Source organism: Panulirus ornatus, chromosome 55 (genome assembly GCF_036320965.1).
Source record: "Panulirus ornatus isolate Po-2019 chromosome 55, ASM3632096v1, whole genome shotgun sequence".
Lineage (NCBI taxonomy): Eukaryota > Metazoa > Arthropoda > Malacostraca > Decapoda > Palinuridae > Panulirus > Panulirus ornatus.
This window is the reverse complement of record NC_092278.1, coordinates 37,609,187-37,622,382: the sequence shown is the minus strand read 5'-3', so window position 1 is coordinate 37,622,382 and position 13,196 is coordinate 37,609,187. Positions and strand designations below refer to the sequence as shown.

General features: G+C 39.8%; 1 protein-coding gene across 2 annotated transcripts in view; it reads right to left on the bottom strand.

Moving 5' to 3' along the window:
* Positions 1-13,196, bottom strand: part of Npl4 (nuclear protein localization 4) — a 79,704-nt gene that overhangs the window by 22,846 nt on the left and 43,662 nt on the right. The window contains exons 7-9 of one of the 2 annotated variants that reach the window (XM_071693492.1): positions 12,292-12,435; positions 1,917-2,062; positions 1,572-1,758 (exon numbers count right to left, since the gene is read on the bottom strand). In XM_071693492.1, the coding sequence (XP_071549593.1) occupies positions 1,587-1,758; positions 1,917-2,062; positions 12,292-12,435 (462 nt within the window). In that variant the 3' untranslated portion in view covers positions 1,572-1,586. Of the gene's footprint in view, positions 1-1,571; positions 1,759-1,916; positions 2,063-12,291; positions 12,436-13,196 lie in introns of those variants that run through there. The other variant, XM_071693491.1, reaches the window with a different exon arrangement.

The following is a 13,196-nucleotide window of genomic DNA, read 5'->3' as shown; positions in this document are numbered from 1 at the left end:
CATTGAGGGCATACAAAATTTACATCCTTTCACTTTCAATACCACAGGTTAACTGAGGCAGCAAATCATGCCATCTGACTTCTAAAGCTGTACCATGCTACCAGAAATATGATATCCCCACCATGAGCGAGTAATAGGATTTGTTCCACAAATAAATCCTGTTGCATGATGCCCTTACTTTAAATGGTATTCGTCTGACATTTCTTTATAGACACACGTACCTTTACATATCAATAATGAACACAATGTACCCTTCAAATTCATATGAGGCCAGGAAGAAGCAATCCTTAGAAGAACAGCAAGGGTCTCAACATAAAACGTAAAAGTACAGCAAAGGTCCTTTAGCGGTTGAGGTATGGTCATTATGCCACAAATACCATGTCTTCTGTGATTTCCCAATTTCTAATTTGACACAACAAAGGAATGGGGCTTAAACCAATTTTGGTTCTGTAACTGGATAACTCAAATGCATATATTCTAAATCACACAAGATACCTATTGAACTTAGAATTTCTAAATATTACAAAAAAATTCTATTATGCAATCTCATAAAACCAAACCACAGGTTACTTCTGCTATCCAGTCTTTCTAATAATTTGCTGACATTTTTAATAAAGTTGTCTAATGACAAAAGCACTCAAAACATTAAAAGTAATGTGAGATGAGTAAAAAAAAATAGGGAAATATTAACTTTAACTGCATAGAGAATAGTATCACTGAAGGAATACCTATACATTGCAAGATGAAAGTTTACTATAAATATGATAAAAACTGATTAGATGGAGTGGAAGTTGGTGTTATGGCACATTTAATTCTGTGGTCTCACACAACCAAAATGTATGAAAAATTAAGAAATTTAACACTCAATGTGCTGGCATGAATGGTTTGATATTTGCATATAATCTAGTTCTTTGCTGAGGATTCCTACTAAACAGAAACCAGAATGAGAAAGACCTTGAGTAAAAATGAACCAGGAACACATAAGGTGTGAGTAAGTTAAATGTGCTGATGGGATGGAACACATAAGGTGTGAGTAAGTTAAATGTGCTGATGGGATGGAACACATAAGGTCTAAGTAAGTTAAATGTACTCATGCGATGGAACACATAAGGTTTGAGTAAGTTAAATGTGCTCATGGGATGCGAATGCCCCTGCTATATGTAATATCTTTAGTGTATTTCTATACCATGAAGGGCTATAACTCTGTTGAATAATGCTGAAAATTGTTCAAATTCAATTGGACTAGATGTTCATTAGTTACACTTCTATACAAATTTCATTTTTATCTGCCAACCTTCTGAAAAGCTAAAGTACAGAAACATAATCTTTACTGGATTCTAAGTTCATAAAGGACCACAACTGATGTAAAAACTGTTGAAAACTGAATATGGCCTATATCTTTCATTTTTCACAAAATATTTAATTCTTCAGAGACATTCTAAAGTTAATGCTCGGAAACCAAATCAGGATTGTTGGATGCCCCCCATTTTCAATGGAGGGATATAAAAATTTGAAAAACATTAAAATTAGTCATGAGAGAGCAGTAATAACAAGTGAAGTACACAAGTCATTTCTGGACAAGGAGCCTATGTGTATGAAAACAAAATGTGACTAAAATAGAGAAAGTAGGAGTTGGGTGCACTGGAGATGAGGTGCAAAGGTGAACAGTAAAAGAACTTGCCTGAAAGGAGATCAGCATGGATGTATGTGCAAAGTGAGGTAACTATGGAGTTTATAGAAGATGCAGAATGAGTCATCCTGGTGCAAATTCAGAGAATGGAAAATAAAATAAAGAGTCAATGAATAAAAATGCATTTTTTCTATTTTGATATCAGATGGCCACAAGCACATTAAATAACTGTTATCTGATAATCATTATGTATATGGCAAGATGCAACAATTTGTATGTGCATTACCTATTAGCCACAGGGAAACTTGTTTCATTAACAGCAAATGTGTAAAGAGGTTCATTGGGAGTGGACACTGGGCAATCCAATAGTAGGTATTCTACAGGCAAAGGTCTTCCAAGACGAACTACTTCATTGCTGTACTGATCTTTTTCCTGCAACAAAGAAATATACAATAATCAACTGTTTTCCAGATAACTATCTACAGAATCAATCTTCTACAGATACTCTAGGTAAGTTTTAATACTAACAATTCATAGTACTGTCATTCATGAGAACTATATGTTAGGCTGTTCTTGATTCAACCAAACAATGAGTGAAATGAAAATATCCTTCTTCCTTTAGGCTAACATAAAGACAATACTCCTATACTATCTAGAAGTTTACCCATCATTCACCCCTAAAGGCAAAATCTTACATGAACCAATGACTACCAGTGCTGCTGAAAGGCCATGTCATAAACCTGAAGTACTAACATAACCATTCAAATGCATAAGGCTAACTGTCCACTATGTGCACTTCCACACATCTTTTGTTGGAGTAATTTACTCCCAAAACTAAGAAATTTGTTGAACATTTCCTTCTATCAGACACACATTTTAGTGTGTCCAGTCCTTCAACAACTTCAACAACCTCCATAAACCAGCACTGGTGCTTGGTGAAATGGTGACTGCATTAGTAGAATTCTCTGCTCTAACAAGAGTCTCCTTCATGATGATTATGTTCCAAGAAACCTGGTTGCTAGTCGAGGCATCATATTTCATCCAAAAATAAGAACCCATTCTTTTATGACAAAGTTTATGTTCTTCAGCAAAGTGTTTCTTTATCTAACTCTTACTCCTGTGTTAGTAACATCGCTTTACATAACAACATTCATACCATGGTGTTGTGAGAGGAGGAGCAAACATACAAATCTATACATGCATCTAAATCCAATCAATGTGTCAGTAATCTTGATGTACAAAACAACCTTCATATCATGGTACTGCAGGGGAAGGGGAAAACACAAAAACCTACATGTGTGTGCAAAATACACATCCTCTGAATTATTCCAAAGCATACTGTTCTTGTAGGTTTTTGAGTGTTCATAATGGAATAATGAAAGGCATCTCAAACTGATTCTTAGTATCATTATTGTACTCTTAAATATAAAAGAGTGAGTATGCAGTCTGTTGGGGATGAGAGAGCCTGGGAAATGAGTCAGCTGATGTTCACTGCTGATACAGCGCTGGAGGCTGATTCGAGGGAGAAACTGCAGAAGTTGGTGACTGAGTTTGGAAAAGAGGGTGAAAGGAGAAAGTTGAGAGTAAATGTGAAGAGCAAGGTTATTAGGTTCAGCATAGTTGAGGGACAAGTTAATTGGGATAAGTTTGAATGGAGAAAAACTGGAGAAAGTTAAGTGTTATGGATATCTGGGAGTGGACTTATCTTGGAGAGCAAAAACAGGTATGCTTGAAGGAATAGTAGTTCCAACAATGTTATATGGTCGTGAGGCATGGGCTATAGATAGGGTTGTATGGAAAGGGTGGATGTGTTGTAAATGAAATGTTTGAGGACAATATGTGATGTGAGATGGTTTGATCAAGTAAGTAAAAAAAAGGGTAAGAGAGATGTGTGGAAATAAAAAGTGTGTGGTTGAGAGAACAGAAGAGGGTGTGTTGAAATGGTTCGGACATATGGAGAGAATGAGTGAGGAGAGATTGACAAAGAGGTTATATGTGTTAGAGGTGGAGAGATCATGAAGTGGGAGACCACTTTGGAGGCAGAAGGGTTGAGTGAAAAAGATTTTGAGTAATCAGAGCCTGAACATACAGGAGGGTGACTGTGGTTTAGATAGCAGAAGAGGGTGTGTTGAAATGGTTCTGACATAAGGAGAGAATGAGTGAGGAGAGATTGACAAAGAGGTTATATGTGTCAGAGGTGGAGGGATCAAGAAGTGGGAGACCAAATTGGAGGCAGAAGGGTGGAGTGAAAAAGATTTTGAGCGAAACGGAGGGTGAGTGGCATGCAAGGAATACAGCGAATTGCAACAATGTGGTACATCGGAGTTGAAGTGCTGTTAATGGACTGAACCAGGGCATGTGAAATCTCTGGAGTAAACCATGGAAAGGTCTATGGAGCCTGGACGTGGATAGGGAGATGTGGTTTTGGTGCATTACACATGGCAGATAAAGACTGAGTATGAACGAATGTTGCCTTTTTTGTCTGTTTTCCTGGTGCTACCTCGCTGAAGCAGGGGTAGCGATGCCATTTCCTGTGTGATGGGATGGCACCAGGAATGGATGAAGGCAAGCAAGTACGAATATGTACATATGTATGTATGTATATGCTGCCGTCATCCATTCCCACCGCTACCCCACCACACATGAAATGACACCCCCTCCCCCCGTGTGCATGCAAGAAAAGGACAACAAAGGCCACATTCGTCCACACTCAGACTCTAGCTACCATGTGTAACACATCAAAACCACAGCTCCCTTTCCACATCCAGGCCCTACAAAACTTTCCATGGTTTACTCAAGACGCTTCACATGCCCTGGTTCAATCCATTGGCAGCACATCAACCCCAGTATACCACATCGTTCCAATTCACTCTATTCCTTGCATGTCTTTCACCATCCTGTATGTTTAGGCCCCGATCACTAAAAATCTTTTTCACTCCATCCTTCCACCTCCAGTTTGGTCTCCCACTCGTTCCCTCCACCTCTGACACATATATCCTCTCTGTCAATCTTTCCTCACTCATTTTCCATGTGACCAAACCATTTCAATACATCCTCTTCTGCTTTCTCAACCACACTCTTTTTATGACCACACATCTCTCTTACCCTTTCATTACTTACTCGATCAAACCACCACATATTGTCCTCAAACATCGCATTTCCAACACATCCACCCTCCTCCACACAACCCTATCTATCACCCATGCCTCAAGACCATATAACATTGCTGGAACCACTATTCCTCAAACATACCCATTTTCGCTTTCTGAGATAACGTTCTCACCTTCCACACATTCTTCAATGCTCCTAGAACCTTCGCCCCCTCCCCCACCCTGTGACTCACTTCCGCTTCCAAGGATCCATCCACTGCCAAATCCACTCCCACATATCTGAAACACCTCACTTCCTCCATCTCCCAGTCATTTGCACTACTTTCCTGCAAAAATCGTCCAAATGCCTCTCTCTTCTTTTTCACTAACAATCTTACCTCTTCATCCCACCACTCGCTACCCTTTCCAATCTGCAGACCACCCACTTTTCTCATGCCACAAGCATTTTTTACACAAGCCATCACCACTTCCCTAAATATATCCCATTTGTCACCCCCCTCCCCTGATGTCATTTGCTCTCACCTTTTTCCTTTGAGCACTCAATCTTTCCTGAAACTTACTCACACAAGTCTCCTTTTGAAGATCACTTACTCTCACCACTCTCTTCACTCCAACATTCTCTCTTCTTTTCTAAAAACTTTTACAAATCTTCACCTTCGCCTCCACAAGATAATGATCAGACATCCCTTCAGTTGGCCCTCTCAGCACATTAAAATCCAAAAGTTTCTCTGCCAGTAAGGCGGCAGGTTTGGATGGTAATGCAGTGGAATTTATCAAAAAAGGGGTGAATGTGTTGTTCAGTGGTTGGTAGGGAGTAAGGATATTCAATGTATGCATGGTTCATGGTGAGGTGCCGGAGGATTGGCAGAATGCATGCAGTTTCTCACCCGAATCAGCCACCAGCGCTGTATCACCAGCGAACAACAACTGACTTACTTCCCAAGCTCTCTCATCGATAACAGACTGCATACTTGCCTCACTTTCCAAAACTCTTGCATTCATCTCCCTAACAACCCCATCCATAAACAAATTAAACAACTAAGGAGACATCATGCACCCCTGCCACAAACCAACATTCACTGAGAACCAATCACTTTCCTCTCTTCCTACAAGTACACATGCCTTACATCCTTGATAAAAACTTTCCACTGCTTCTAACAACTTGCCTCCAAAAATGGGTATGTGTATATGCATATATATACACACACAGACATATACATATATACACATGTACATAATTCATACTGTCTGCCCTTATTCATTCCCGTTGCCATCCCGCCACATATGAAATGAAAACCCCCTCCCCTGTATGTGCGCAAGGTAGCGCGAGGAAAAGACAACAAAGGCCACATTCGTTCACACTCAGTCTCTTGCTGTCCTGTATAATGCACCGAAACCACAGCTCCCTTTCCACATCCAGGCCCCACAAAACTTTCCATGGTTTACACCAGATGCTTCACATGCCCTGATTCAATCAATTGACAGCACATTGCCTCGGTATACCATATCGTTCCAATTCACTCTATTCCTTGCACGCCTTTCACCCTCCTGCATGTTCAGGTCCCGATCACTCAAAATCTTTTTCACTTCATCTTTCCACCTCCAATTTGGTCTCCCACTTCTCATCGTTCCCTCCACCTCTGACACATACATCCTCTCTGTCAATATTTCCTCACTCATTCTCTCCATGTGACCAAACCATTTCAAAACATCCTTTTCTGCTCTCTCAACCACACTCTTTTTATTACCACACATCTCTCTTACACTTTCATTACTTACTCAATCAAACACCTCACACCACATATTGTCCTGACATCTCATTTCCAGCACATCCACCCTCCTCCGTACAACTCTATCCATAGCCCACGCCTAGCAACCATACAACATTGTTGGAACCACTATTCCTTCAAACATACCCATTTTTGCTTTCCAAGATAAGGTTCTCAACTTCCACACATTTTTCAACGCTCCCAGAACTTTCGCGCCCTCCCCCACCCTATGATTCACTTCCACTTCCATGGTTCCATCCACTGCCAAATCCACTCCCAGTTATCTAAAACACTTCACTTCCTCCAGTTTTTCTCCATTCAAACTTACCTCCCAACTGACTTTTCCCTCAACCCTACTGTACCTAATAACCTTGCTCTTATTCATATTTACTCTCAGCTTTCCTCTTTCACAAACTTTACCAAACTCAGTCTCCTGCTTCTGCAGATTATCACCTGAATCAGCCACCAGCGCTCTATCATCAGCGAACATCAACTGACTCACTTTCCAAGCTCTCTCATCCAAAACAGACTGCATACTTGCCCCTCTTTCCAAAACACTTGCATTCACCTCCCTAACAGCCCCATCCATTAACAAATTAAACAACCAAGGAGACATCACGCACCCCTGCCACAAACCAACATTCACTGAGAACCAATCACTTTCCTCTTCCTACTCGTACACATGCCTTACATCCTCGATAAAAACATTTCACTGCTTCTAACAACTTGCCTCCCACACCATATATTCTTAATACCTTCCACAGAGCATCTCTATCAACTCTATCATATGCCTTCTCCAGATCCATAAATGCTACATACAAATCCACTTGCTTTTCTACGTATCTCACATACATTTTTCAAAGCAAATACCTGATCCACACATCCTCTACCACTTCTGCAACCACAATGCTCTTCCCCAATCTGATGCTCTGTACATGCCTTCACCCTCTCAATCAATACCCTCCCATATAATTTCCCACGAATACTCAACAAACTTATGCCTCTGTAATTTGAGCACTCACTTTTATCCCCTTTGCCTTTGTACAATGGCACTATGCAAGCATTCCACCAATCCTCAGGCACCTCACCATGAGTCATATATACATTAAATATCCTTACCAACCAGTCAACAGTAAAGTCACCCCCTTTTTTAGTAAATTCCACTGCAATACCATCCAAACCTGCTGCCTTGCCGGCTTTCATCTTCCGAAAAGCTTTTACTATCTCTTCTCTGTTTACCAAATCATTCTCCTTAACCCTCTCACTTTGCACACCACCTCGACCAAAACACCCTATATCTTCCACTCTATCATCAAACACATTCAACAAACCTTCAAAATACTCACTCCATCTCCTTCTCACATCACCGCTACTTGTTATTACCTCCCCATTTGCCCCTTCATTGATGTTCCCATTTGTTCCCTTGTCTTATGCACTTTATTTACCTCCTTCCAAAACATCTTTTTATTCTCCCTAAAATTTAATGATACTCTCTCACCCCAACTCTCATTTGCCCTCTTTTTCACCACTTGCACCTTTCTCTTGACCTCCTGCCCCTTTCTTTTAAACATCTCCCAGTCATTTGCATTATTTCCCTATTTGGTAAAGTGTGTGGAAGAAGAAAGTTAAGAGTAAATGTCAATAAGAGCAAGGTTATTAGGTACAGTAGGGTTGAGGGTCAAGTCAATTGGGAGGTGAGTTTGAATGGTGAGAGGCTGGAGGAAGTGAAGTGTTTTAGATATCTGGGAGTGGATCTGTCAGCGGATGGAACCATGGAAGCGGAAGTGGATCATAGGGTGGGGGAGGGGGCGAAAATTTTGGGAGCCTTGAAAAATGTGTGGAAGTCGAGAACATTATCCCGGAAAGCAAAAATGGGTATGTTTGAAGGAATAGTGGTTCCAACAATGTTGTATGGTTGCGAGGCGTGGGCTGTGGATAGAGTTGTGCGCAGGAGGATGGATGTGCTGGAAATGAGATGTTTGAGGACAATGTGTGGTGTGAGGTGGTTTGATCGAGTAAGTAACGTAAGGGTAAGAGGGATGTGTGGAAATAAAAAGAGCGTGGTTGAGAGAGCAGAAGAGGGTGTTTTGAAGTGGTTAAAAATTGTCCAAATGCCTCTCTCTTCTCTTTCACTAACAATCTTACTTCTTCATCCCACCACTCACTACCCTTTCTAATCTGCCCACCTACCACACATCTCATACCAAAAGCATCTTTTGCTTAAGCCATCATTGCTTCCCTAAATACATCCCATTCCTCTCCCACTCCCCTTACGTCCTTTGTTCTCACCTTTTTCCATTCTGTACTCAGTCTCTCCTGGTACTTCCTCACACAAGTCTCCATCCTAAACTCACTTACTCTCACCATGCTCTTCACCCCAACATTCTCTCTTCTTTTCTGAAACCTCTACATATCTTCACCTTCGTCTCCACAAGTAATTGATCAGACATCCCTCCAGTTGCACCTCTCAGCACATTAACATCCAAAAGTTTCTCTTGCACGCCTATCAATCAACACATAATCCAATAACGCTCTCTGGCCATCTCTCCTACTTACATACGTATACTTATGTATATCTCTCTTTTTAAACCAGCCATGCTTGGGTCAAAACAATTTACGATTCTGCCAATGTCTTTCCTGTTTATCTCAGGACTTTCTAAAGCCTTCCCATTCTGTCTCACTGATGTTGGAGCTACAATGTCTCAACTGTGAAAAATTTTCTGAATGTGTCTTTTAATACCTTACGTATCTTTACATCATCCACTATGATTCTTCCCTCTGAATCCCTCAACCTAACTGATTTGCCATGCTTTAACTGACAATTTACTTACGATAATATATTCATGGAAAATTTCTAGAGTTTCTCTTTCCCTGTTCATACCTTTCTTTTTAAAGTTTCTTTCTTCCTCCTTTCCTTTCCTGATAAACTCATTCCTTGCTTTCTTATACCTTACAAATACTGGCTGGCTAGAGTGGTACCTATATCTTGACCACAGCACATCTCAAAGTTTTCTCGATTCTTGACATATTTTATTGAGCCATTCCTCACTCACTCTTAATCTTCCCTCTGTATTTGAGGCCAGACTGGAAACTAGCAAATGTTACTTCTATATATGAAAAAGGAGACAAAAAAATGTGCCTTGAACTACTGCCTAATTAGCTATACATCAGTGTTCAGTGAATCAATGGAAAAAATAATATGATAAAATCGTCAGGTTTCTAGAACAAAATTATATCAGACACCCAACACGGTTTCTGCACTAAAAGATCCTGCCAGACAAATCTGCTGGAATTTCTTAACGCTATTTATCAGAATTGGGACAAAAAATTACTGTTTCATGTTGTATATTTAGTGTTTAAATGGTTTTCGATAAAGTACCTCACAAGGTACTTTTACGGAAACTCAAAGCACATGGAATTGACGAAGAACTCTGTACATGGACCAGAGACTTGCTTACTGAAAGAAAGCAGTGTGTAGTATTAATCAGCGACACCTCAGACTGGCTGGACGTAATGAGTGGTGTGCCACGGGGGTTGGTCCTAAGCCCAATTCTTTTCATAATATACATTAATGACCTAGAAATCAGTCTCATATCTAAGATCTCCAAATCTGCTGATGATACTGAACGAGGAGGCAGCACTGTAAACAGGCAGGACTGCAAAACGATTCCACGAGATCTTAACTTACTAGCAGAATGGTCAGACAGATAGCAAATGAAGTTTAATGCAGACAAGTGTAAAGTTATAACTTTTGGAGACAAGAATATACATTACAACTACAAACTACTTGGAAACTCAAGTGTAAAGTTATAACTTTTGGAGACAAGAATACACATTACAACAACAAACTATTTGGAAACTCTCTCATTAAAGTAAATGAAGAAAAGGACCTTGGAGTTGTCATTAGCAACAGTCTGAAATACATTAAACAGTGTCAAGCAGCAAGTAAAAAAAGGCAATCAAATGTTAGGTTTCATAGTCAGGAACATATGTAACAAGACACCAGAAACAGTTCTCACACTTTACATCTCTAGTAAGACCACAACTTGTTCTGGTCCCCTAACTATAAAAAAAAAGACAAGCAAAAATTAGAGCAAGTACAAAGACATGCGACAAAATTGATCCTATTCTTTAGAAATGTGGCATATGAAGAGAGATTCAAAACAATTGGTTCTCTTCTCCCTGAAAAATTGTGGACTTTGCAGCGACTTAATCCAAGTGTTTAAAAGTATGAACAAGTTTGATAAAGTAAATCACGAACATCTTTTCGAAATACAAGAAAATACGGTCACCAGGACAAATGGAATAAAACTCAAAGCTAAAAGATGTAGTATGGACGTGGGAAAAAGCTTCTTTTCCTACGGGTGTGTTGAGCACTGGAATAAGTTACCTTCGAAAATCATTTAAACATATACTCTGAAAAAATGCCAGAAATAAACTGCATAAACGACAGCAATAATGGGTTACTAAAAGGCTAATGTGCAGCAGCGGGGAGTCAGTGATAGCTTAAAAACTGCTGAGTGGAAATACATTTTCTTGTTAAAATCTTTTTTTTTTCTTTCCTTTACCAGACAACCTAGACATGGGCCAATCAGGACTCCTGCTGTCTGTCTTTCTCATGTAAACATGTAAACTCATATCCCTACTCCATCACTGTGTATTTCACATAATGCCCTGGTTCTAGGCTATTGCACCCTATTTCCAAAATTATGTTACTACAGAAATTGCTGAGTTTTGTGTAGTTTCCATAATTATCTCATTAGATCTTGTCTCATCCCTGTTTTTTTAAACCCTCATTTACCATATAATCAAACTAAGCATTATGTGATCACTGTTCCCAAACGGCATGTCATATATGTTCTCAATTTACATGCTAGTACGTGTGTAGGTAAGATCTAATAATGATGGTGTGTCAGCCCCTCTGATCCTAATCATTATACCTATCTTTATATTCATTGACATGCTGGTATAGGAAATTTTTGTTATCCTCTAAAAATTTTCATGACTTTCTTTTGCCATGACAATCCAAATCACTCATTGTACTTCCTTATATTTGAAATCCCTAGTACTTTACCATCTGTGAAAAGTGCAAAGGTATACTGCTTCATCTACCATCCTGATTGTTCTCTCATTGATATCATCGTATATTTACACTGGATCATTAAATTTACTTGGAGGATTTTATATGAACACCACTATACACTTCTTTCCTTCAAGTGTTCTGCCCATTATGAATGAACCATCTTCTAAGTATGTCGGTAAATTTGTTGCTCTTTCTTATTGTGGGGGGTCAATCCTCCTCCTTTGTCTTCTCTTTCCCTCTTTGCTATCAAGTACCCTTCTGGTTAAAACAGGTAAGGTTCTATCTCTTTATTAAGCTTTACTTCTACAACTCCAACAATATCAAGAGCATTTCTCCTAATACGATCCTTACATTCCAGCTCTTTACTAATGACTACTAATCCATTTGCATTTGTATCCATTACTTCAGTCTGACATTACCATCAGTGAACATTCCTGAGCTCTCTGCAGTAATGGTGGGCTGTTCTATCATCATGCCTTATCTGGCATCTTCTGTTTTTTCCCTTATGACTGTATTCTCTACTTATATCCCTCCCTTTCCTCAGCCTATCACATCTTAGGAATACCTTTCTGAATTCCACCTTTTATTAAATTCTTTGCCAGCCTAAGTACCTCCTGTGAGTGCAAGCATGCATCCATGCATAAATATGTGGAAGCATGCATATGTCTGACTTTCTTCAAAATAAAATGAATTACTCACCTTGAAATAAACATCTGGAACATATTGCTCAGATGATGATTCGCGAATGTAAGCCAGCTCTGGAGCATCTTTGGTAGGTATGAGGCACTTATCCCTCACTACAGACTGACACTGATTGCTCACCTGATATCCCTCCATGTGCACCTAAAAAAAAAGAAATTTTGGCAAGGTGAAATCAACTATTATTTCAAAGTTTCCTGAAGTTAGGCTACTAGCTCTATCCACTAATACATATCTACTCTCTAATTAAATAATACTTTCCAGTTTCTATAAAACTGCAGCACGAAGACATAATGAAAGAAGGATGTCTCAGACACCTGGGAGTGGATACAGGAGCAAATGGAACCACAGAAGTGAAGGCGAGTTTTAGGGTGGGTGAGGGGGCGAAGGTTCCGGGAGCATTCAGGAATGTGTGCAAAGAGGTCAATATCTGGGAGGACAAAAATGGTTATGTCTGAAGCTATAGTAGTCCCAGTGATGTTGAATGGATGCAAAGCAAAGGCTATAGATGAGAATGTACAGAAGGGAGTGCATGCTTTGGAAATGAAAGGTCTGAGGGCTCATTAAGTAATCATACAAGAGAAAGGTGTGGAGATAAGAAGAGTATGTTGAAAAAGCTAAAGAGAGCATGGTTTGGATGTATGGTGAGAATTAGTGGGAGAGGGTGATAAATAGGATACATGCACCAGAACTGGAGTGCACAAGGGAAAGGGGAGACCAAACTGAAAATGGAGGCATGAAATGAAAAAGATTTTGTATGCATGGAGCCTGAACATGCAGGAAGGTGAAAGATGCACATGGGAAAGAGTGAACTGGCACCATGAGGCATACAAGGGGTGATGTGCTGTTAATGGACTGAACCATGGCATATGAAGCAGCCAGGGGAAACAACAGAAAGGCCTGTG